Source organism: Sus scrofa, chromosome 1 (genome assembly GCF_054392235.1).
Source record: "Sus scrofa isolate SSC_HxYL_T2T_F1_AM1 chromosome 1, Sscrofa_HxYL_maternal_Yorkshire_Landrace_v2.0, whole genome shotgun sequence".
NCBI classification, from domain to species: Eukaryota; Metazoa; Chordata; class Mammalia; order Artiodactyla; family Suidae; genus Sus; species Sus scrofa.
In genome coordinates, this window is record NC_139383.1 from 154,584,983 (window position 1) to 154,608,226 (window position 23,244).

Consider the following 23,244-nt stretch of genomic DNA (forward strand, 5'->3'; position numbering starts at 1 on the left):
TGAGAAGGGCCACCAGGTCCCCAGGGCCTCCAGATCTCCCTCTGTTCCTGCAGAATCCTTCCCAGTATGTGGTGTCTATTTTCCAGCAAGAATATTTGCATATTTATATTTCTCGCCTGAGAACCCTGGAAATTATCCCATCTCCTGCTTTTTTCACTTATTAGAGCTGGGTGATTTTCTCTAGTAATAGAGAAGAACATCTTATTCTTTTTTTTTTTTTTTTCTTTTTAGGGCTGCACCATGGTATATGGAAGTTCCCAGGCTAGGGTTCAAATTGGAGCTGCAGCTGCAGGCGTATGCCACAGCCACAGCAATGTGGGACCCGAGCCACATCTGCGAACTTCACCACAGCTCACAGCGACGCTATACCCTTAACCCACTGAGCAAGGCCAAGGATGGAAACTGTGTCCTCATGGATACAAGTCAGCTTCATAACCACTGAGCCACAACGGGAGCTCAAACATCTTATTTTTTTTTTATTTTTTATTTTATTTTATTTATTTGCTTTTTAGGGCCTCACCTGTACCATTTGGAAGTTCCCAGACTAGGGGTCAAACCAGAGCTGCAGCTGCCAGCCTATGCCACAGCCACAGCAACGCCAGATACTTAACCTGCTGAAAAAAGCCAGGGATCCAACCCACGTTCTCATGGATAGATGGGTTCATTACTGCTGAGCCACAAGGGAACTCCTTATTCTTTTTTTTTTTTAAATAGTCACAGAGAATTCCACTGACGACTGTTCTACGACTCAGGTAACAGTCCTCTGCTGGTACGCAATGACCAGCCTTTTGATATCCTAAACAGTGATGCAGTACATCACCTGGGGCATGTGCCAATTTGTTCAGGCAGATCTGTAGGATAAAATGCTAAAACCTTTGTGACTGTAACAAATTACTGCCAAACTACACTTGCTAGAGGGTATACCAATTTCCAGCCCCAACAGTGATGTTATATGCGTACCCATTTCCTCACAACCTCCAATATTTTTAATTATAAAAATATCATTCAGTGACTCTAAGCACCAGCTAGAAAAATTACTATGATGTGAGGGGGCCTGGGAGTCTGGAGAAAATAAGGTTCTTGAGAGTAAATCAAAGATATAATCGGAGACAGGTCAACTTTATCAGCTTCTCCAGTAACTTGAATCCATACATACTAGGCTCCTCAGAGCACTGGCTTACCCCAGGGCCATCCTCATTCCCCCCTTTGCAGACTTCAACTCTCATGCAAAGCCTGCATTTTGCAACCCTCTGGAAACTACAAGCACATACTTGTGAACTGTTTCTCTTAAAAGGAACCAGAGCTAAGACCCTTATGGGTGCATCCACCATCCTTGGAGCTGTCTATTCAGATGTTTTGGACAGACTTCCTGTTAATATTCATTTTATAAAAGTAAAAGAATGAACTCTGAGGATGTCTTGGGACTAAATCAGTCTAACTTCCACTTTTTTTCTCTTCCAGGGACAGAAAGCTTGGATAGAAAAAACTTTCTGCAAACGAGAATGTATCTTTGTCATTCCCAGCACTAAAGACCCTAACAGGTAAATTGGAAACCATAAATTAAAGTATTGTTCAAACTAGCTCTTTTCCCCCAGTTGCCAGCAACTATTCTGGTGTTTGTGAGAGAGGGTGGAGGAGTCCACAATGGCCCCACATGAGTCATTAGCCAGGGAGTCACTTGGGCTATAAGCTCCCTGTTAGGATGCAGACAGCCTGGGGAAGAGGTTCTGACTTTTGCTCACTCTGGTGTGAGTTCTCATGCACACATGGGCCCACAGTTTCCTCACAGTGACATCAAGGAGCTCAAGGGCTTTAGACATATTTCCAGGGTATCTTCTGGCCTCTTTGTTAGTATTTCATGATGTTATAACACACTGGGAAGAGAAGAGCAAACTAGTCCTAAAGGGAGGAGAAGCAAGGAACTAAAAGACTAGAACGGAAGTTAATGAAATAGAAAATCTTAACACAATATAGAAAAGTCAATGAGATTAAAAAAAAAAAAAGCTGCTTCTTGGAAAAGATCAACAAAATTGACAAACTTTTAGCTAGACTGATGAAGAAAGAGAGAAGACTTAAAATACTGGAATCAAAAGTTAAGAGACACTGCTACCCATCTTACAGAAATAGAAATGAGTATAAAGGATACTATGATGTGTGCACTAAGGACAATAAATTATATAAATTAGATGAAATGGACAAATTCCGGAGTTCCCGTCGTGGCGCAGTGGTTAACGAATCTGACTAGTAGCCATGAGGTTGCGGGTTCGGTCCCTGCCCTTGCTCAGTGTGTTAACGATCCGGCGTTGCCGTGAGCTGTGGTGTAGGTTGCAGACACGGCTCGGATCCCGCGTTGCTGTGGCTCTGGCGTAGGCCGGTGGCTGCAGCTCCGATTGGACCCCTAGCCTGGGAACCTCCATATGCCGCGGGAGTGGCCCAAAGAAATAGCAAAAAGACAAAAAAAAAAAAAAAAAAAAAAAGAAATGGACAAATTCCTAGAGAGACCCAAACTACCAAATTGATTCAAGAAGACGTACACAATCTGAAGAGAACTGCAAGAAGTGAAAAGACAGGACTAGTAATCAAAAATTACCTCCAAAGAAAAGTGTAGGTCCAGAGGGCTTCGCTGCTGAATTTTACCAAATTATTTAAAGAAGAATTAATATCAATTCTTCACAAGCTCTTTCAAAAAACAGAAAATGTGGAGTTCCCACCGCGGCTCAGCAGGTTAAAAACCCAACATTGTCTCTGTAGGGATGTGGGTTCAATCCCTGGCCTCTCTCAGTGGGTTAAAGATCTGAGGGATCCAGTGTTGCTGTGGTGTAGGCCTGCAGCTGCAGCTCCAGTTCAACCCCTAGCCCCAGGAACTTCCATATGCTGCAGGTATAGCCATAAAAAGAAAAGAAAACAAAACAAAAATGAGAGAATACTTTCTACCTCATTTAACTACCAGAACCACTATCTTGACATTACAACCAGACAAAGATAGCACAAAAAAGGAAAACCATAGATTATTATCTCTGTGAATATGGATACAGAAATCCTGAAAAATACCATCAAATCAAATCCAGAAAAATATAGAAATAATTACACACTATAACCAGTAGAAATTTATCCCAGGAATGCAAGGTTGTTTTCACATCAGAAAATCAATTAAATGGATGGAACTAGAGACTCTCGTACTGAGTGAAATGAGTCAGAAAGACAAAGACAAATACCATATGATATCACCTATAACTGGAATCTAACATCCAGCACAAATGAACATCTCCTCAGAAAAGAAAATCATGGACTTGGAGAAGAGACTTGTGGCTGCCCGACGGGAGAGGGAGGGTGTGGGAGGGATCAGGAGCTTGGGGTTATCAGATACAACTTAGAATAGATTTACAAGGAGATCCTGCTGAGTAGCATTGAGAACTATCTCTAGATACTCATATTGCAACAGAACAAAGGGTGGGGGGGAAAATGTATACATGTAAGAATAACTTGATCCCCATGACGTACAGTGGAAAAAATTTTAAAAAATTAAAAAAGAAAATCAATTAATGTAATGCATCACATGAATAGGATGAAAAAAACAAAAATCACATGATCATCTCCATTGACTCCAAAAAAGCATTTTACAAAATCCAACACCATTTTATGATTTAAAAAAAAGAAAAAGAAAACAGGACAAGAAGAGATCCTCCTCAACCTAATAAAGGGCTTCTATGAAAATTCCATGACTAACATCATACTCAATGGCGAAGGACTGGATGCTTGCCCGTAACAACAGAGACAAGACAAGAACATTCACTCTTAACCACTTCTCTTAACATTTTACTAGAGACATTTTTTCTAACCAAGACAATTAGGTAAGAGAAAGAAATAAAAGGCATCCAGGAGTTCCCATTGTGGCTCAGCAGAAACGAATCCAACTAGCATCCATGAGGATGAGGGTTTGATCTCCAGCCTTGCTCAGTGGATTGGGGATCTGGCATTGCCATGAGCTGTGGTGTAGGTTGCAGATGCCGGTCAGATCCCACGTGGCTGTGGCTGTGGCTAGCAGCTGTAGCTCTGATTTGACCTTTAGCTTGGGAACTCCCATATGCTTCGGGTTCGGCTCCAAAAAGCAGGGGGAAAAAGAGGGAGGGGGCATCCATATTGGAAAAGCAGAGGTAAAACTATCCTTATTGGCAGATGATATAATCTTGAATACAGAAAGTCCTAATGAGTCACTAAAAAACTGTTTTAACTAATAAACAATTTCAGAAAGTTTACAGCATGTAAAATCAATATATAGAAATCACATGTATTTCTATATGCTTGCAATGAACAGTATGAAAATAAAACTAACAAAACAATTCCATACACAATTTCGCCAAAAAGAATTAGATACCTATGATCGATGCGGTGATGTGGCGCTCTCCTGGGCCCGGGCCAAGCCCAAGCCCCTCCAGACGAGGGACCGCCCTTCATGGCGAACTAGGCGGCTCTCCTCCTCCTGTCCCCGGGCCCTTCCCACTCCTCCCCCGAGCAGGTGGCGTGGGGAAGGCAGGGGTTTGGCCTCCTGCCGACCCTCAGTCTCCCTCATGCCTCATGGTATCATCCAGACGCTGGGGTTCTCTGATGCAGCAGACACTCTAGCTTAGCCTCTTTGGCTTGTGCCTGGGGAGCCGCACTCCCAGAAGTGGGGAAGGCTTCCCTCGTCGCCACGTTGCGCATCCCGGTTGGTGCGTGAGCAGTGCCTGGCCGGGCCCTCTGTGGTGCCCCTGGAATGCTTTGGGTTGTCGGTCAGGTGCCCACTAGCGTCGTTTTCCTCTCCCAGCGACGAGCCCCTTGGGTCCCTACTGTCGTGGTGTGTCCTGTGAGCAGCTTCCTAAGCCGGGGGGCAGGTGTTGGAGACCATAGAGCAAGTGAAGCTTGTGGTCCCTCCCAGGGGACTTAGGTGGACGCCTTGTCATGGGTCTCCTTCGCTGTATGCGGGTGGGGACAGACCTTGGCCCTGAGCACATGCCTCGTGCTTCTCCCTTGACCAGGGGCTGCACATGGTCGTGACAGCAACTGTGGTGGGCAGGGAGATGTGAAGGGGGGCCCCCCTCAGGCTTTTTCTGACGCGCGTCCCCCATCCACATAAAAGTCTGAAATGCAAGCCTGGCGGCAGCATAGGCCTCAACCTCCCAGCTCTGATGGTGGATGCTCGCATTGGCCCTGTGCTTTACCCATACCACAGACCCGCTCTGACTCTGCTCTTTGGGAGTGCATTGCCCCCCACGGGTCCTGAAAGGGAGAGATGGTGTGTGGGGCACTATGCCCCTAGGTGAGAAAGCCTTCTCTAGCAATCTGAGAGGGAACCTTGGGGTACCAGACCCCCAGCCACCGCTCCTCTAACGTGTGCAGGCAGTAGCTGCCGGGGCTACTTGCCACAGTGTGTGGGCAAAAACCGCCCTTGCCCTCCGGCAAGGAGTGCACCAGCCTCGCCATGGGGCCAAGTGCTGCTCTTCTGCCTTATTTAAAAAAAGAAAAGAAAAAAAATTAGATACTTATGGATAAATGTAACAAAAGAATTATAAAACATATCTGAAAAGTGTAAAACTGTTGAAAGAAATTAATGAATATTTAAATAACTGGGAAATCATTCCATGTTCATGAATTGAAAGGCTTAACGTTATTAAGATGGCAGTATTCCCAAATTCATCTACAGATTCAGTGCAATCTCTATCAGATTTCCAGGTGACTCCTTTATAGAAATTGACAAAATTGTTAATATGGAATTGCTAGGGACCCAGAATATCCAAAATAATCTTATAAAAGAAGAACAGGAATTCTCTTGTGATGCGGTGGTTTATGGATCCAGTGTTGTCAAGGCAGCTGCTTGGATTACTGCTGTGGCATGGGTTCAATCCAAGGCCCAGAACTTCAACATGCTGCAGGCACAAACCCCCAAAAAAAGAACAAAGTAGGAGGACCCACGTTACTTTCTTCCAAAACTTACTACAAACCTATGCTAATCAAAATAGTGGGTAGTGGTGTAAGGATAGGCACAGAGACCAATGGAATAAAATTGAGAGTCCAGAAAGAAATCTGTGACCAACTTATTTTTCAGCACATTTGCCTAAAACACTGGGGAACCTCAAAATGTATCAAATATAAGATACAAGAACTAAAACTATGAGTTCTTAGACAAAAACATAGGAGTAAATCTTCATGACCTTGGATTTGGTAAAAGATTCTTTGAAATGACACCAAAAGCATGAGCAGTAAAACAAATAAACTTTCAGTGTCACTTGTATAGAGAAATGTTTTACTAAACAATAGAATTCAACAGTAATCTTATAAAAGAAGAACAGGAATTCTGAAAAGTCCTTGCAGGTCAATTCTATGTCCAGAGGACATGATTGCACGTTGTCACAGAATGTCCAGTAATTGATGCCCATAGCCATGTTGTCGAGACATCAAAGAGTGAAAAATGTGTTCACTGAGGAAGGGCAGCCATCCAATGTGTTTAAAATAGTCTGGCATGAAAATAGATATGCATTGATTATCTGGAAAAGGACATCATCAGGAGTATTTCTGTCCCCAGTAAAGCTGTATAAGGAAGGTGTTGGCCTGCCCCTTAAGGAGAAAAATGTTACAGAAAGACTGAGTTCTGTCCTTATTTTCAGGTGTTGCTGTGGCCAACTCACCAACCAGCATATCCCCCCTCTGCCAAGTGTAACGGCCAGCAAAAATGGAGAGGAAAATAAGCAGGTGGACACGCAGCCTGAAAAATGGTCTGTTGGCAAACACACCCAGAGCTACCCAACAGATTCCTACGGGATTCTTGAATTCCAGGGTGGTGGCTACTCCAATAAAGCCATGGTAAGAGAGTCCTGAGAAGGGATGCCCTTGAGCCTACAGCCTCTATCAGAGGCCTAGCCTCCCAGACTCCTGGACTGTAGACACCTGTATCTTCTTTTGGGGGTGTGGCTCAATCTTCCTAGATATTTCATCATAAAGACAAGAAATATAGCGGTGCACTCGACTTGTTAGCCATGAGGTTTGGAAACTGGGCATGTGGTGTCCTTGAAACCCACACCAATATTGTGAGTCCACAAATCACAGTCCAGCCTGACTTTGCAACCATACTCAATACCCCATCTCCAGGGAGATGAATTATGTCATCTGTTTTTCAGGGTGTTTGGGGTTTGCTTTTGTTTTTTTTCTAACTGTGGACATTTAACCTCCCTTAAATCAGTTGGGAGTGTCTGGAAATATTTCCCTCTGAGGCCCATCCACAGCCTCCCTGGGCCTGAATTCATTTGGCCCCAGAAGCCAGAGGTCTTTCACATTTGCATGTAAACCGGGAGTGCCCTCTGCCTTTCTGACATGCCCTGCCAGAGAGGGGAGGCATCAGCACTGTGGTCCCTTTCAGCTCACTCTGAATAATACTCCCACGTGCCCAGTCAGACCGTTTTTGCCATTTCATTTTATTTCACTGGCCCAACATCATTGATGAAAAAAAATTCAGTTGTGTTCCAAATCCCACAGCACAGGGGCTTCCGAAATGGCACCCTGCACGCTGGCCTGGACATAAAGAAGTGATTCATAGGGGCCAAGGCATTGGGCCATTAACCTCTTCTCCACTTTGAGGTGAAGGTCCAGCCCAGAGGTTGGCCCCTCATCCCAACTCCCATCCCCATTCCCTCCACAATGTCCTAGCCAACCTCTGGAGCCACATTCCAGCTGAGCCAGCTTTGGAATTGATGCATTCAAGATGAGAGCTGCCAGGTGAAATATAAAACACCCAGTTATATTTCAAGTAAACCACAGATAATTATTTAGTATAAGTATGTCCCAAGTGTTGCAGGAGACCTACCTATCTGAAAGCATTTTTCATCGTTTATATGAAATTCAAGTTCAGCTGAGAAGTCTGTGTTTTCATTTGCTAAACCTGGCAACCTTCCAAAATTCCCTTGCATCATTTGGCCAGAAGCACAGAAAGGACCCCAGAACCCCTTGGGAGAGAAGGCCAAGCAGCTGTTGCTTGGACAGGAGCAGTGGCCCTGTTCCCTGTGACGCAAGAGTCAACACCAAGAACAGGTGATGAGGGCCACACTCTCTTTTGCAGTATATCCGGGTATCCTATGACACCAAGCCCGATTCACTGCTTCATCTCATGGTGAGAGACTGGCAGCTGGAGCTCCCCAAGCTCTTAATATCTGTGCATGGAGGCCTCCAGAACTTTGAGATGCAGCCCAAGCTGAAGCAGGTCTTTGGGAAAGGTCTGATCAAGGCTGCTGTGACCACTGGGGCCTGGATCTTCACTGGGGGAGTCAGCACCGGTAAGAAAAGGCCCTCTTCGTGGCTGTAAAAGTACACATGCAGAGCTCATCGTGCCTTTAGGATAATTAAGATCAAAATCCAAAACATGCTGCATCCTGAAAATATTTATGGCGGAAATGAAATCTTTATTCAGTAGCTCATGTTTTATTTTGGTATGATTGTGATAATGGTCCCCAAACTGAGCCCTGGGCAAGCCTCATTTTCACTTAGGCTCTTGACAATCCTTTCCCCATCCTGTGGGAGAGGAAACCGAGGCACAGAGAGGTTGAGGAACATGGCAGGAAAACTGAATCTCGACTTTAGCTGGATGCAGCCAACCGTGTCACTCCCACCCTTAGGTCTTAGAAAGTTGTCAAGGAAACCCTGCACAGTTGCTTTGGTTTCTGGTTTTGTTTCTACTTTTGTAGGAGTTGATGCAGGATGACTAGCTCTTATGAGGCCAGACTTTCAGTGTGCTTTCTTGATGAATGTTATCATGTCTCAGCGCTGTAAAAATTACAGTGGCTCAGAGGGGTCCCTAAACTTCATGAATAGTGGTTCGATGGGAGGTAAGGAGCTTACCAGTGTGACTTGTGGCTGTTCACAGGTGTCATCAGTCACGTGGGGGATGCCTTGAAAGACCACTCCTCCAAGTCCAGAGGCCGGGTTTGTGCCATAGGAATTGCTCCCTGGGGCATCGTAGAGAATAAGGAAGACCTGGTTGGAAAGGATGTAAGTGTTTTCTCCCCAATTTTTAATTTTTTTTTAAATTTTATAATGATTTTTTTCCATTATAGCTGGTTTACAGTGTTCTGTCAATTTTCTACTGTACAGCAAGGTGACCCAGTCACACATGCATGTATACATTCTTTTTTCTCACATTATCATGCTCCATCATAAAGTGATTAGATATAGTTCCCAGTGCTATACAGCAGGATCTCATTGCTTATCTACTCCAAAGGCAATAGTTTGCATCTATTAACCCCAAATTCCCAATCCATCTCACTCCCTCCCCCTCCCCCTCCCCCTCGGCAATCACAAGTCTGTTCTCCATGTCCATGATTTTCTTTTCCATGAAAGGTTCATTTGTGCCATATATTAGATTCCAGACATAAGTGATTTCATATGGTATTTGTCTTTCTCTTTCTGACTTACTTCACTTAGTATGAGAGTCTCTAGTTCCATCCATGTTGCTGCAAATGGCATTATTTTGCTCTTTTTATGGCTGAGTAGTATTCCATTGTACACACACACACACACACACACACACACTCACACACACACACACCTTCTTAATCCAATCATCTGTCAATGGACATTTAGGTTGTTTCCATGTCTTGGCTATGGTGCTGCAATGAACAAGTGGATGCATGTGTCTTTTTCAAGGAAAGTTTTGTCCGGATATATGCCCAAGAGTGGGCTTTCTGGGTCATATGGTAATTCTATGCATAGTTTTCCAAGGTATTTCCATACTGTTTTCCATAGTGGTTGTACCAATTAACATTCCCACCAACAGTGCAGAAGGGTTCCCTTTTCTCCACACCCCTCCAGCATTTATTTTTTGTGGACTTAGTAATGATGGCCATTCTGACTGGTGTGAGGTGGTACCTCATAGGAGTTTTGATTTGCATTTCTCTAATAATCAGTGATGTTGAGCATTTTTTCATGTGTTTGTTGGCCATCTGTACCTCATTAGAGAAATGTCTGTTCAGGTCTTTTGCCCACTTTTCAATTGGGTTGTTGGCTTTTTTGCTGTTGAGTTGTATAAGGTGTTTGTATATTTTAGAGATTAAGCCCTTGTCAGTTGCATCATTTGAAACTATTTACTCCCTTTCTGTAAGTTGTCTTTTTGGGGTTTTTTTTGGTAATGATTTTTATTTTTTCCATTATAGCTGATTTACAATGTTCTGTCAATTTTCTACTGCACAGCAACATGACCCAGTCACACATACATGTATACATTCCTTTTTCTCACATTATCATGCTCCATCACAAGTGAGCAGGCATATATATATATTTTTTTATGGTTTCCTTTGCTGTGCAAAAGCTTGTTAGTTTGATTAGGTCTCATTGGTTTATCTTTGCTTTTATTTCTGTTGCTTTGGGAGACTGACCTGAGAAAACATTTGTAAGGTTGATGTCAGAGAATGTTTTGCCTATGTTCTCTTCTAGGACTTTGATGGTGTCTTGTCTTATGTTTAAGTCTTTAAGCCATTTTGAGTTTATTTTTGTGCATGTTGTGAGGGTGTCTTCCAGTTTCATTGATTTATATGCACCACTTGCTGAAAAGTCTTTTTCCCATTTTATATTATTTCCTCCTTTGTGAAAGATCAATTGACCGTAGGTGTCTGGGTTTATTTCTGGATTCTCTATTCTTTTCCATTAGTCTGTCTGTTTTGGTACTGGTACCACACTATCTTGATTACTGTGGCTTTGCAATATTACCTGAAGTCTGGAGGAGTTATGCCTCCTGCTTGGTTTTTGTTCCTCAGAATTGCTTTGGCATTTCTGGGTCTTTTGTGATTCCATATAAATTTTTGGATTGTTTGTTCTAGTTCTGTGAAAAAAATGTCATGGGTAATTGGATAGGGATTGTATTGAATCTGTAGATTGCTTTGGGTAGTATGGCCATTTTTACAATATTAATTTTTCCAACCCAGAAGCATGGAATATCTTTCAATTTCTTTGAATCCTCTTTAATTTCCTTGATTAAAGTTTTATAGTTCTTAGCATATAAGTCTTTCACCTCCTTGGTCAGGTTTATTCCCAGGTATTTGATTTTTTTTTGGGGGGGGTGATTTTAAAAGGTATATTTTTGTATTCCTTTTCTAATATTTCTTTGTTAGCATACAGAAATGTGGCTTATTTCTGAATGTTAATTTTACATCCTGCTACTTTGCTGAATTTGTTGATCAGTTGGAATAGTTTTGGGGTTGAGTCCTTAGGATATACTATCATGTCTTCTGCCTACAGTGACAATTTTACCTTTTCTCTTCCAATTTGGATTCTTTTTATTTCTTTTGTTTGTCTGATTGTCATGGCTAGAACTTCCAGTACTACATTGAATGAAAGTGGTGAGAGTGGGCATCCTTGTCTTATTCCAGATTTTAGTGGGAAGGCTTTCAGCTTTTCTCCATTGAGTATTGTATTTGCTGTGGGTTTGTCATAAATGGCTTTTATTATGTTATGTTCCCTCTATACCCACTTTGGTAAGAGTTTTTATCATGAATGAATGTTGGACTTTGTCAAATACTTCTTCTGCATCTATTGAGATGATCATGTGGTTTTTTTACTTTTCTTGTGTTAATGTGGTGTATGATGTTGATTGATTTGCATATATTGAACCATCCTTGTGAACCTGGAATGAATCCCACTTGGTCGTGGTATATGATCTTTTTTATATGTTGTTGGATTCGGTGGGCCAAAATTTTGTTGAGAATTTTTGCTTCTATATTCATCAAAGATATTGGCTTATAGTTTTCTTTTTTGGTAGTATCTTTGTCTGGTTTTGGTATTAGGGTGATGGTGGCATTGTAGAATACTTTGGGAGTGTTCCTTCTTCTTCAAACTTTTGGAAAAGTTTAAGGAGAGTGGGTATAAATTCCTCTTTGTATGTTTGGTAGAATTCACCTGTGAAGCCTGTACTGGACTTTTATTAGTAAGGGGTGTTTTGGCTATATATTCAATTTCATTTCTAGTGATTGGTCCACTCAGCTGATCTATTTCTTCTCGATTCAGTTTTGGCAGGCTGTAAGTCTCTAAAAAGTTGTCCATTTCTTCTAGGTTGTCAAATTTTTGGCATATAATTGCTCATAGTATTCTCTTATTTTTTTTTTTTTTTGTATTTCTGCAGTATCCATTGAAATTTCTCCTTTTTCATTTCTTATTTTGTCTATTTGGGTTTTTTCGCACCTCTTCTTGGTGAGTCTGGCCAGAGGTTTGTCAATTTTGTTTACCTTTTCAAAGAACCACCTCTTGGTTTTATTGATTTTTCCTATTGTTTCTTGAATCTCTGTTTTATTGATTTCTTCTCTGATCTTTATGCATTCCTTCCTTCTGCTGACTTTAGGTTTTGTTTGTTCTTTTTCTAATTCATTTAGGTGGTGGGTTAAGTTGTTGATTTGAGATTTTTCTTCTATTTTGAGGAAGGCCTTTATTGCTATGAATTTCCCTCTGAGCACTGCTTTTGCAGCATCCCATAGATTTTGAGTAGTTGTGTCTTCATTATCACTTGTCTCCATGTATTTTTGTTTTGTCTTTTTGTCTTTTGAGGGCCACACCCACAGCATATGGGGGTTCCAGGCTAGGGATCTAATTGGAGCTGTAGCCGTTGGCCTATGCCACAGCCATAGCAACACTAGATCCTTAACCCACTGAGCAAGGCCAGGGATTGAACCCACAACTTCATGGTTCCTAGTCAGATTTGTTTCTGCTGCACCATGATGAGATTCCTCGAGGTATTTTTTAATTTCCTTCTTGATCTCCTCATTGACCCATTGGTTTTTTAGTATCATGTTGTTTAGTCTCCATGTAATTAGTTTTTACTCATTTTTTTTCCTGTGGTTGATTTCTAGTTTCATGCCATCGTAGTCAGAGAAGTTACTTGAAATAATTTCTATACTCTTAAATTTGTTGATGTTAGCTTTGTGCCCCTGTATGCTATAGATCCTTGAGAATGTTCCATGTGCACTTGAGAAGAATGTATTTTCTGATTTTTTTGGATGTAATTTCCTTAAAAATGTCAATTAAATATAACTTTTCTATTGTGTCATTTAGGATCTCCATTGCCTTATTGATTTTCTGTCTAGAGGATCTGTCCATTGATGTGAGTGGGGTGTTAAAATCTCCTACTCTTATTGTATTCCCCTCAATTTCTCCTTTTATGTCTGTTAGTATTTGTTGTATGTATCTGGGTGCACATATATTAGGGGCATATATATTGATGATTGTAATATCCTCTTCTGGAATGGATCCCTTTACCATTAAATAGTGTCCTTCTTTGTCTTTCTTTACAGCCTTCATTTTAAAGTCTATTTTGTCTGATATGAGTATTTCAACTCCTCATTTCCTGCCTTGTCCATTGGCGTGAAATACCTTTTCCCAAACCCTCACTTTCAATCTATATGTGTCCTTTGCCCTAAGCATATGGGCACTGCCTGGAGCAATCGGCAGTGGCAGCAATAGGGCTTGTGTGCTCCCAGGGGTGTGAGAACAACAACAGGTGGTGTTTGGTCACAATGCCCTCCTCTTTGTTGCCCTTGAGGTGATTGGGGCTGCAAGTGATGCCTGTTCACGGACCCTTAGTGGTAGCAGGCCACACCCACTTCTGGAGTCAGATAACTGCAGTGGTTTGCTCCAGCCACCTGTAGCCCATGCAAGAAGCACCTCATCCTGCTAAGCCTCCACAGGAGGTGCTACACCAGCTGCTCCTAGCTTTAGATTCCTGGGAAGGGACAATGATCAAGCATCTGCGCACTGCCCAGAGTGTTTGGCTGTGGCAACAGCAGGGCAGGTGTGCTCCCAGGGGAGCGAGAGCAACAACAGGTGGTGTTCCATCCAAATGTCCTCCTCTGTGGTGTCTTCTGAGGGGTTTGGGGCTGCAAGTGGTTCTTGTTTGGGGATCCCAAGTGGTGGTGGGCCACGCCCACCTCTGGAGTCAGAGGTAACTGAGGTGGTTTTCCCCCACCACCTGCAGATCACACAAGAAGCACCCAGTCCCAATTAGCCATGCAGGCTAGTTGTAGGGTCTTGGGAAGGAACAGTGATCAAGCACCTGGGAGCTGCCCAGAGCGTTTGGCAGTGGCAGCTGCAGGGTGGGTGTGTTCCCATGGGGGTGAGAATAATAACGTGTGGTGCTTGGTTGCAGTGCCCTCTTTTTCGCTGACCCATGAAGTGACTGGGGCCTCCAGTGGAGCCCATTCTCAGGCCCCCGGTGGTGGCAGGCCACACCTCCCTCTGGCCTCTGAGATGACCACCATGATCTGTCCCTGCTACCTGTAGATCATGCAAAAGGCACCACATTGCATTTAGCCCCCCACTGCCATTAGCCCACACAAGAGGTTCCCAGCCACCCGTAGCCTGCACAAGAATTGCCCAATCTCCCATAGCCCAAGCAAGTGGCTTCTCACCACCCATAGCCTGCACCCGAGGTACCCCACCCTCTGAGAGCCTGCTACATGCATGGGTGCACAGGAAGATTCCTATGGCAGTCTCCTCCTCCTCATCTCCCTCCCCAACAGTGGTGCCTTACTTCTCCTGTGGGCCCAGACCACCTCCCTTGTTCCCTCTGCTGTAGTATTCCACTCCCCAGCCCTTAGCACACCACTCCCCCACCCATGGCACAGAGCTTCTTAGCCCCTTAGGCTGTCCCCAAGCAGCCAACCCTAGTCCTCTCCCTGGGACTGACCTCTGGAGCCTAAGTCTTGGTGCCCAGCCCCTGCCCAAGCATTTCAGTCTGTGGCAACTGGGCCATGGTTCAGATGATTCACACAGCTCTCACTCTGCTTTGCCCTCCTCAGTCCAACTGCTGTACTTTTCTCAGCAATTTTGAGGTCCCCCCAACTCAGCTGATCTTTCTGTCAGTTAGGTGGCTTGAAGGGTGTGGGTTCCTTGTCTCCTTCACAGCTCTCTCTCAGGAATGCTGGTCCTATCCTGATTCTTTTTCACTCTCTCTCTCTCTTTTTCCTTTGTTCTACCCAGTTAAGTCAAGAGTTTCTTGCCCTTTTTGGAGGTTTAAATTCTTTTTTTTTTTTGTTACTCAATGAATTTATTACATTTGTAGTTATACAATGATCATCACAATCCAATTTTATAGGATTTCTATCCCACAACCCCAGCTCATCACGCCACCCCCCAAACTGTCTCCTTTGGAGACCATAAATTTTTCAAAGTCTGTGAGTTAGTATCTGTTCTACAAAGAAGTTCATTCTGTCCTTTTTTCAGGTTCCACATGTCAGTGAAAGCATTTGATGTTGGTGTCTCATTGTCTGACTGACTTCACTTAGCATGATAATTTCTAGTTCCATCCATGTTGCTAAAAATGCCAGTATTTCGTTCCTTTTAATGGCTGAGTAATATTCCATTGTGTATATGTACCACATCTTCTGGATCCACTCCTCTGTTAATGGACATTTAGGTTGTTTCCATGTCTTTGCTATTGCAAATAATGCTGCAATGAACATCGGAGTACATGTGTCTTTGCGAGTCATAGTTTTCTCTGGATAAATGCCCAGGAGTGGGATTGCTGGACCAAATGGTAATTCTATTTTTAGTTTTCTGAGGAATCTCCATTCTGTTTTCCACAGTGATTGCACCAATTTACAATCCCACCAACAGTGTACTCGGGTTCCTTTTTCTCCACACCCTCTCCAGCACTTATTATTTGTAGACTTTTTGATGATGGCCAGTCTGGCTGGTGTAAGGTGGTACCTCAGAGTGGTTTGACTTGCATTTCCCTAATAATGAGTGATGTTGAACATCTTTTCATGTGTTTATTGGCCATCTGTATGTCTTCTTTGGAGAATTGTTTAGATCTTCTGCCCGTTTTTTGATGAGGTTGTTTGTTTTTTTGGTATGGAGCTGCCGAAGGTGTTTATAAATTTTGAAGATTAATCCCTTGTCAGTTTTTCTCCCATTCTGTGGGTTGTCTTTTTGTTTTGTTTAGGGTTTCCTTTGCTGTGCAGAAACTTTTCAGTTTGATTAGGTCCCATTTGTTTATTTTTGTTTTTACTGTCAATACTCCAAGAGGTGGATCTGAGAAGATGTTGCTGTTGTTTATGTCAGAGAGGGTTTGGCCTATGTTTTCCTCTAAGAGTTTCATAGCGTCTGGTCTTCTCTCTAGGTCTTTAATCCATTTTGAGTTTATTTTTGTGTATGGTGTTAGGGAGTGTTCTAATTTCATTCTTTTCCAGGTGGCTGTCCAGTTTTCCCAGCACCACTTATTATACAAACTGTCCTTTCTCCATTGTATATCCTTGCCTCCTTTGTCATAGATGAGTTGGCTGTAGGTGTGTGGGTTGAATTCTGGGCTTTCTAGTCTGTTCCACTGATCTCTATTTCTGTCTTTGTGCCAGTACCATACGGTTTTGATGATTGTTGCTTTGTAGTATAGTCTGAAGTCCGGGAGCCTGGTTCCTTCAGCTCCATTTTTCTTTTTCAGGATGTCTTTGGCTATTCTGGGTCTTTTGTGCTTCCAAACAAACTTTAAAATATTTTGTTCAAGTTCCGTGAAAAATGTCCTTGGTAATTTGAGAGGGATTGCATTGAATTTGTAGATTGCCTTAGGTAGTATAGTCATTTTGATAATATTAACTCTTCCAATCCAAGAGCATGGTGTGTCTTTCCATCTATTTGTGTCATCTTTGATTTCTTTCATCAATGTCTTATAGTTTTCAGAGTACAGGTCTTGTGTCTCTTTAGGTAGGCTTATTCCTAGGTATTTTATTCTTTTGGATGTGATGGTAAACAGGATTGCTTCCCTAATTTCTCTTTCTGCTCTTTCATTGTTAGTGTATACAAATGCCATCGATTTCCATGGATTAATTTTGTAACCTGCAACTTTGCCAAATTCATGGATGAGCACTAACAGTTTTGTGGTAGAGTCTTTAGGATTCTCTAGGTATGGTATCATGTCATCTGCAAATAGTGATAGTTTTACTTCTTCCTGTCCAATTTGGATTCTTTTTATCTCTTTTACTTCTCTGATTGCTGTGGCTAGGACTTCCAGAACTATGTTGAAGATTAGTGGTGAGAGCGGACATCCTTGTCTTGTTCCTGATCTCAGCAGGAATTCTTTCAGCTTTTCACCATTGAGAATGATGTTTGCTGTGAGTTTGTCATATGTGGCCTGTATAATGTTGAGGTAGGTTTGCGTTATGCCCACTTTCTGAAGGGTTTTTATCAGAAATGGGTGTTGGATGTTGTCAAAGGCTTTTTCCACGTCTATTGAGAGGATCATATGGTTTTTATTCTTCAGTTTGTCAATATGGTGTATCACACTGTTGGATTTGTGGGTATTGAAGAACCCTTGCATCCCTGGGATAAATCCCACTTGATCATGATGTACAATCCTTTTCATGTATTGTTGGATGTGGTTTCCTAGTATTTTGTTGAGGATTTTTGCATTGATGTTCATCAGTGAAATTGGCCTGTAATTTTCTTTTTTTGTGGTATCTTTGTCTGGTTTTTGTATCAGGGTGATGGTGGCCTCATAGAATGAGTTTGGGAGTATCCCTTCCTCTGCAATTTTTTGAAATAGTTTCAGAAGGAGAGGTGTGAGCTCTTCTCGAAATGTTTGATAGAATTCGCCTGTGAAGCCATCTGGTCCTGGACTTTTGTTTACTGGAAGTTTTTTAATCCCAGTTTCAATTTCAGTTCTTGTGATTGATCCATTCATCTTTTCTATTTCATCTTGGTTTAGTCTTGGAAGATTGTACTTTTCTAAGAATTTGTCCATTTCTTCTAGGTTTTCCATTTTATTGGCGTAGAGTTGCATATAGTAGTCTCTCATGATCCTTTGTATTTCTGTGATGTCTGTATTACTTCTTTTTTCATTTCTAATTTTATTGATTTGAGTCCTCTCTCTTTTTTGCTGGATAAGTCTGGCTAGGGGTTTATCAATTTTGTTGATGTTTTCAAAGAACCAGCTTTTCATTTCATTGATCTTTTCTATGGTTTTCTTTGTTTCTATTTCATTGATTTCTGCTCTGATCTTTATGATTTCTTCCCTTCTACTTTAGGTCTTGTCTGTTTTTCTCTCTCAAGCTGCTTCAGATGTAAAGTTAGCTTGTTAATTTGAGCTTTTTCTTGTTTCCTGGGGTGGGCTTGTATTGCTATAAACTTTCCTTCTAGAATGGCTTTTGCTGCATCCCATGGGTTTTGGAGTGTCGTATCTTCATTGTCATTTGCTTCTTGGTGTTTTTTAATTTCCTCTTTGATTTCTTCAGGGATCCATTGGTTGTTTAGTAGCATGTTGTTGCGTCTCCACGTGTTTGTGTTTTTTGCAGTTTTTTTCTTGTTGTTGATTTCCAGTCGTATAGCGTTGTGGTCAGAAAAGATGCTTGATATGATTTCAGTTTTTTAAAGATACTGAGGTTGGATTTGTAGCCCAGGATGTGATCAGTCTTAGAGACTGTTCCATGAGCACTTGAGAAGAATGTGTATTCTGTTGCTTTTGGATGCAATGTCCTGTAAATATCTATTAAGTCCATCTGGTTTAATGCATCATTCAGGGCCTGTGTTTCCTTATTGATTTTCTGTCTGGTTGATCTGTCCATTGCTGCAAGTGGGGTGTTAAAGTCCCCCTCTATTATTGCATTATTGTTGATTTGTCCTTTTAAGGTTGTTAGCAGTTGCGTTATATATTGTGGTGAATCTATGTTGGGTGTGTAGATATTTAAAATTGTTATATCATCTTCTTGGATTGATCCTTTGATCATTAGGTAGTGACATTCTTTGTCCCTTATAGTATTCATTTTAAAGTCTATTTTGTCTGATATGAGTATTGCTACTCCAGCTTTATTTTGAGTCCCGGTTGCATAAAATATTTTCTTCCATCCTCTCATTTTCAATTTGTATGTGTCCTTAGAAGTTAAGTGGGTCCCTTGAAGACAGCATATATATGGATCTTGTTTTTGTACCCATTCGGTCAGTCTATTTCTTTTGGTTGGGGCATTTAGTCCATTAACACTTAAGGTAATTATTGATATGTATGTTCTTATTGCCATTTTATGAATTGCTTTGGATTTGTTTTTGTTGCTCTTTTTTCTTCCCTTCTTCTCTTTTTCTCTCCTCTTGTGGTTTGATGACTATCTTTAGTGTTGTATTTGCATTGATTTTTTTGAAATTTTGTTTTTTTAATTTTACAGAATAAAATACATATATTTAAACACGATTACATTCACACAGATTATTATATCATGGATCTTAAGAAACAGATTAAGTGACTCCCTCTGGAGAAGTGGAATGGAAAATATGCTGAGACGAATAGGAAATTTATTCTATACTTTATCCCATTTTGTATGGCTTTCATTTTTACTATTTAGTATTATCTATTACATTTCAATTTTTCTTTAAAAATTAGCATTATATTAAAATTGTGTATATTGTGCAAGTAAAATTTATAAAGAAAGCCTTATATATCATTAAATATTTTACATAGCATAATAAAAAGAATAACTTAACTGGTACGAATAACAAAAATAATATATCCTCTGAATATAAGTAAAATATAAAATGCATAAATTGGTTAAAAAAACAGTGTAACTATATAAATATGTCCTCACAATTTGTTACATCTGTTGATTCTTCAATATAGGCATTACACCATTCTAGGTGATGTGATAAACAAGACATTATAGACCTTACATTGTACCATGAAGAGAAATGGTTATTAATAACACAATTATAGAACTGTATTATTTAATTGTACAGTTGCATTATTTAGTTATAATTATCATAAATTCTTTGATGGAGAGGAAATCAGAATCAGATGTAAGAAGACTTTGGCATTCCAAGAATGATTTCAAATGACCCCCTTCATGGTGGATTATGCATTTATTTACTATGAGATATATTTCTTCTCCTGAGATTCCTTGTTTGTGTATCAATTTTAGATTTTTGGTTTGCGGTTATTCTGAAGTTTTGATGTAAGAGTCTGTATGTATATGAGATTGCTTAAAGTTGTTGGTCTCTTAATTGCAAGTTCATCTCCAGTGTCCTGCATTTGTACCCACCTCTTCTCATGATTTCTGATTTTGGTGGCACAATTGTGCATGGATGATTTTGTATCTACGTATATATACCTTTACTGGTGAGCCTTGTCATTTGTGGAATTTTTTTTTTTCCTGTTGCTGTCTTTTCTTTGCTGCCTAGAGAAGTTCCTTTAGTATTTGTTGTAAGACTGGTTTAGTGTTGCTGAATTCTCTTAGCTTTTGCTTATCTGTGAAGCTTTTGATGGAGGCTTAAGTTCTTCTTCCAGCATTCAGTGGATGTTCTGTAGGAGTCATTTTACATGTAGATGTGGTTTTTTGATGTGTATGTGGGAGAAGGTGAGCGTGACCTCTTACTCCTGTGCCATCTTTATCCCTGTCTCCTCCACAATTTTTAAAAAACCAAAGTCTTTACTCTGATATTATTGTAGATTTCTCCTGCAGTTGTAGGAAATAACAGAGAGGTCCCATATAACCTTTCCACTTTTCCCTAAAGTAACATCTTGCAAAAGCATGTACAGTATCTCATCCACAATGTTGACATCAATCTGGTCAAGATGAAGAACATTTCTATCACCACTGGGATCCTCCTTGTTGCCCTTTAATATCCATGCCTGTTTCCTTCCTGCCTCCACTTCCTCCTTAACCTGAGCAACCACGCCTCCACTCTTCATCCTATAACTGTATCATTTCAAGAATGTTGTATAATGGGGTCATAGAGTATGCAACCTTTGAGGACCGGCTTTTTACATTCCACTTAATTCTCTAGATATCCATACAGGTGGCTGTGTGTATCAGCAGTTCACTCCTTTTTATTGTTGAGTAGGGGTTCCGCAGTATGGATGTACCACAGGTTTTTTTAACCTTTGATCTGCGGAAGGATATCTGGGTTGTTTCCAAATTGGCTATTACAACAAAGCTGCCATAGGGCATTCCCTGGTAGCCTAGCAGTTAAGGATCTGGCATTGTCACTGCTGTGGCTCTGGTTACTGCTATGGCACGGGCTTGATCCCTGGCCTGGGAACCTCTGCATGCCTCCAGCATGGCCAAAAAACCTTTTAAGAAATAAAAAATAAATTTAAAAAAATTTAAAGGCTGCCATAAACACTTATGTACAGGATTTTGTATTCATGTAATTTTTCACCCCTACGTTGGTATCCCCCCCCCATCTTTAAGGGATTAAAAACCCCTACAAGACAATAGGGAGGGGGCTCTTCTCCCCCCTCCCAGCAGTCCTGGGAGCTATTTGCTTTCCTGTAATAAAGGCTATGCTTGCTTGCAAAAAAAGAGAAAGTTTTCACTTCTCTGCAATAAGTGCCTGGGTATGCACTTGTTGGGTCTCACAATCTAAAATGCTGGCTTGTTAAGATCTCAAGTAACTTTTCTAATTTAGCATTAAAATTCACAAAATAAATCCTCCAACAGAGAGGCTGAGGAGAGTGGGTAAGTCAAAGTCCACAAAGAGGTGGAGCAGTCGCTATGTGTACATGTTCTTGTTTCCCCGTTAGCCTGGCTGTTGATGTTCAGTGGCTCTGACTTGTGCATTTTGCCAGGTGACCCGCGTGTACCAGACCATGTCCAATCCCCTGAGTAAGCTCTCTGTGCTCAACAACTCTCACACCCACTTCATCCTGGCCGACAACGGCACCCTCGGCAAGTACGGTGCCGAGGTGAAGCTTCGGAGACAGCTGGAGAAGCACATCTCTCTGCAGAAAATCAACACGAGTAAGTTCTGAGGAGGAGTTCCATAGCAGGGCTGTGGGTTAATGATCTGGCTTGTCTCTGTGGAGGTGCCAGTTTGACCCCCGGCCCATGCAGCGGGTTAAGGAACCAGCTCAGATTCAGTCCCTGGCTAGGGAACTTCCATATGCCTCCAGGGATGGCCGGAAAAAAAAAAAAAAAAAAAAAAAAACCAAAGTTCTAGGGAAGGCTTGGGCCCTGGGTGGCTGCTGCTGCTGCTGCCCATGCCAGGAAAACTGAGCCGAAAAGGACACTGCCCCAGGGCATTTAGAGTCTTCAACTTGATTCCTCTTGGATCATCAAGACATGACTTAGCAAGACTCTCTACCTTTGCTACCTGCCAAATCACACTCCTAAGTTTACAAGGAGAGCAATCCTGAGAAACTGCCCTGCAGCAGTTTTCATAGGGATGGCATTATTTTCCAGTGGTTCTCATTCCTTGTAATCACTGTAGTTACTTTTTCATCTTTTTTTCCCCCTTTGGCCATGCCCATGGCATGCAGAAGTCCCTGGGCCAGGGATCAAACCCAAGCCACAGCAGGAACAACCCTGGATCCTTAACCCATTGAGCTACCAGGAAACTCCTACAATAACTTTTTAATGTCTGAATAGGGAAAAAATTTCTCAAAGACTTAGTGTGATTCCTTCTCTCAACTAAGTGCTTTGTTTTTTTGTTTTTTGGTTTTTTTTTTTTTTTTTGGTCTTTTTGTCTTTTTGTTGTTGTTGTTGCTATTTCTTGGGCCGCTCCTGCGGCATATGGAGGTTCCCAGGCTAGGGGTCTAATTGGAGCTGTAGCCACCGGCCTATGCCAGAGCCACAGCAACGCGGGATCCGAGCTGCGTCTGTAACCTACACCACAGCTCATGGCAATGCCGGATCGTTAACCCACTGAGCAAGGGCAGGGACCGAACCCGCAACCTCATGGCTACTAGTCAGATTCGTTAACCACTGCGCCACGACGGGAACTCCCCTCAACTAAGTGCTTTGTGATCATTAAAATTAAATATCTCTGTAGCTCTGGATCTCACCCAGACTGAGATGGGCCAGGTAGGGAAACCTCTAGAGAGGCCTGCTCCATACTGGTCCAGAGAGCACAGCCCTGCAGGGGAGCCACCTCTGTTGGGAGGATGCTGAGACCAAGTTAGAAAGGAATGAACTTTAATCAGGTAAAACCACTAACAAGTGGTTAGAATTAAAATAACTGATACTATCTCTTGGGACATGTTCATCTCCTAGCAATTCTTATTGTCAAGTAATTGTGGAATGATCTTTATTTTGTCATAAGCATTACTGGTAAGATTGCAAAAGATGATTAAGGTCTGGGAAATGGTCTTTATAAAGCATAATTAAAGGGACCATGAGGCTTAACACGTGGTTAGAATGACACAGCTGCTATGAGAAGTTATGGATTTCTGAGAATCAGCTCCCTGGCTGATGGCTCCCATTTCACTGTCCGTGCGTTTTCACACCACCCTGCCTCCCCTAGCCATGTGACCTGTGGGCTTCCCTTTGTCAT

At 41.8% G+C, this 23,244-nt stretch overlaps 1 protein-coding gene across 1 annotated transcript in view; it reads left to right on the forward strand.

The window, feature by feature from the left end:
- The window catches only part of TRPM1 (transient receptor potential cation channel subfamily M member 1), a 138,320-nt gene that overhangs the window by 45,377 nt on the left and 69,699 nt on the right, over positions 1 to 23,244 (forward strand). The window contains exons 2-6 of the mRNA XM_085013924.1: positions 1,462 to 1,541; positions 6,642 to 6,837; positions 8,087 to 8,300; positions 8,888 to 9,012; positions 21,542 to 21,713. Coding sequence (XP_084870050.1) covers positions 1,462 to 1,541; positions 6,642 to 6,837; positions 8,087 to 8,300; positions 8,888 to 9,012; positions 21,542 to 21,713 — 787 coding nt within the window. The remainder of the gene's footprint in view (positions 1 to 1,461; positions 1,542 to 6,641; positions 6,838 to 8,086; positions 8,301 to 8,887; positions 9,013 to 21,541; positions 21,714 to 23,244) is intronic.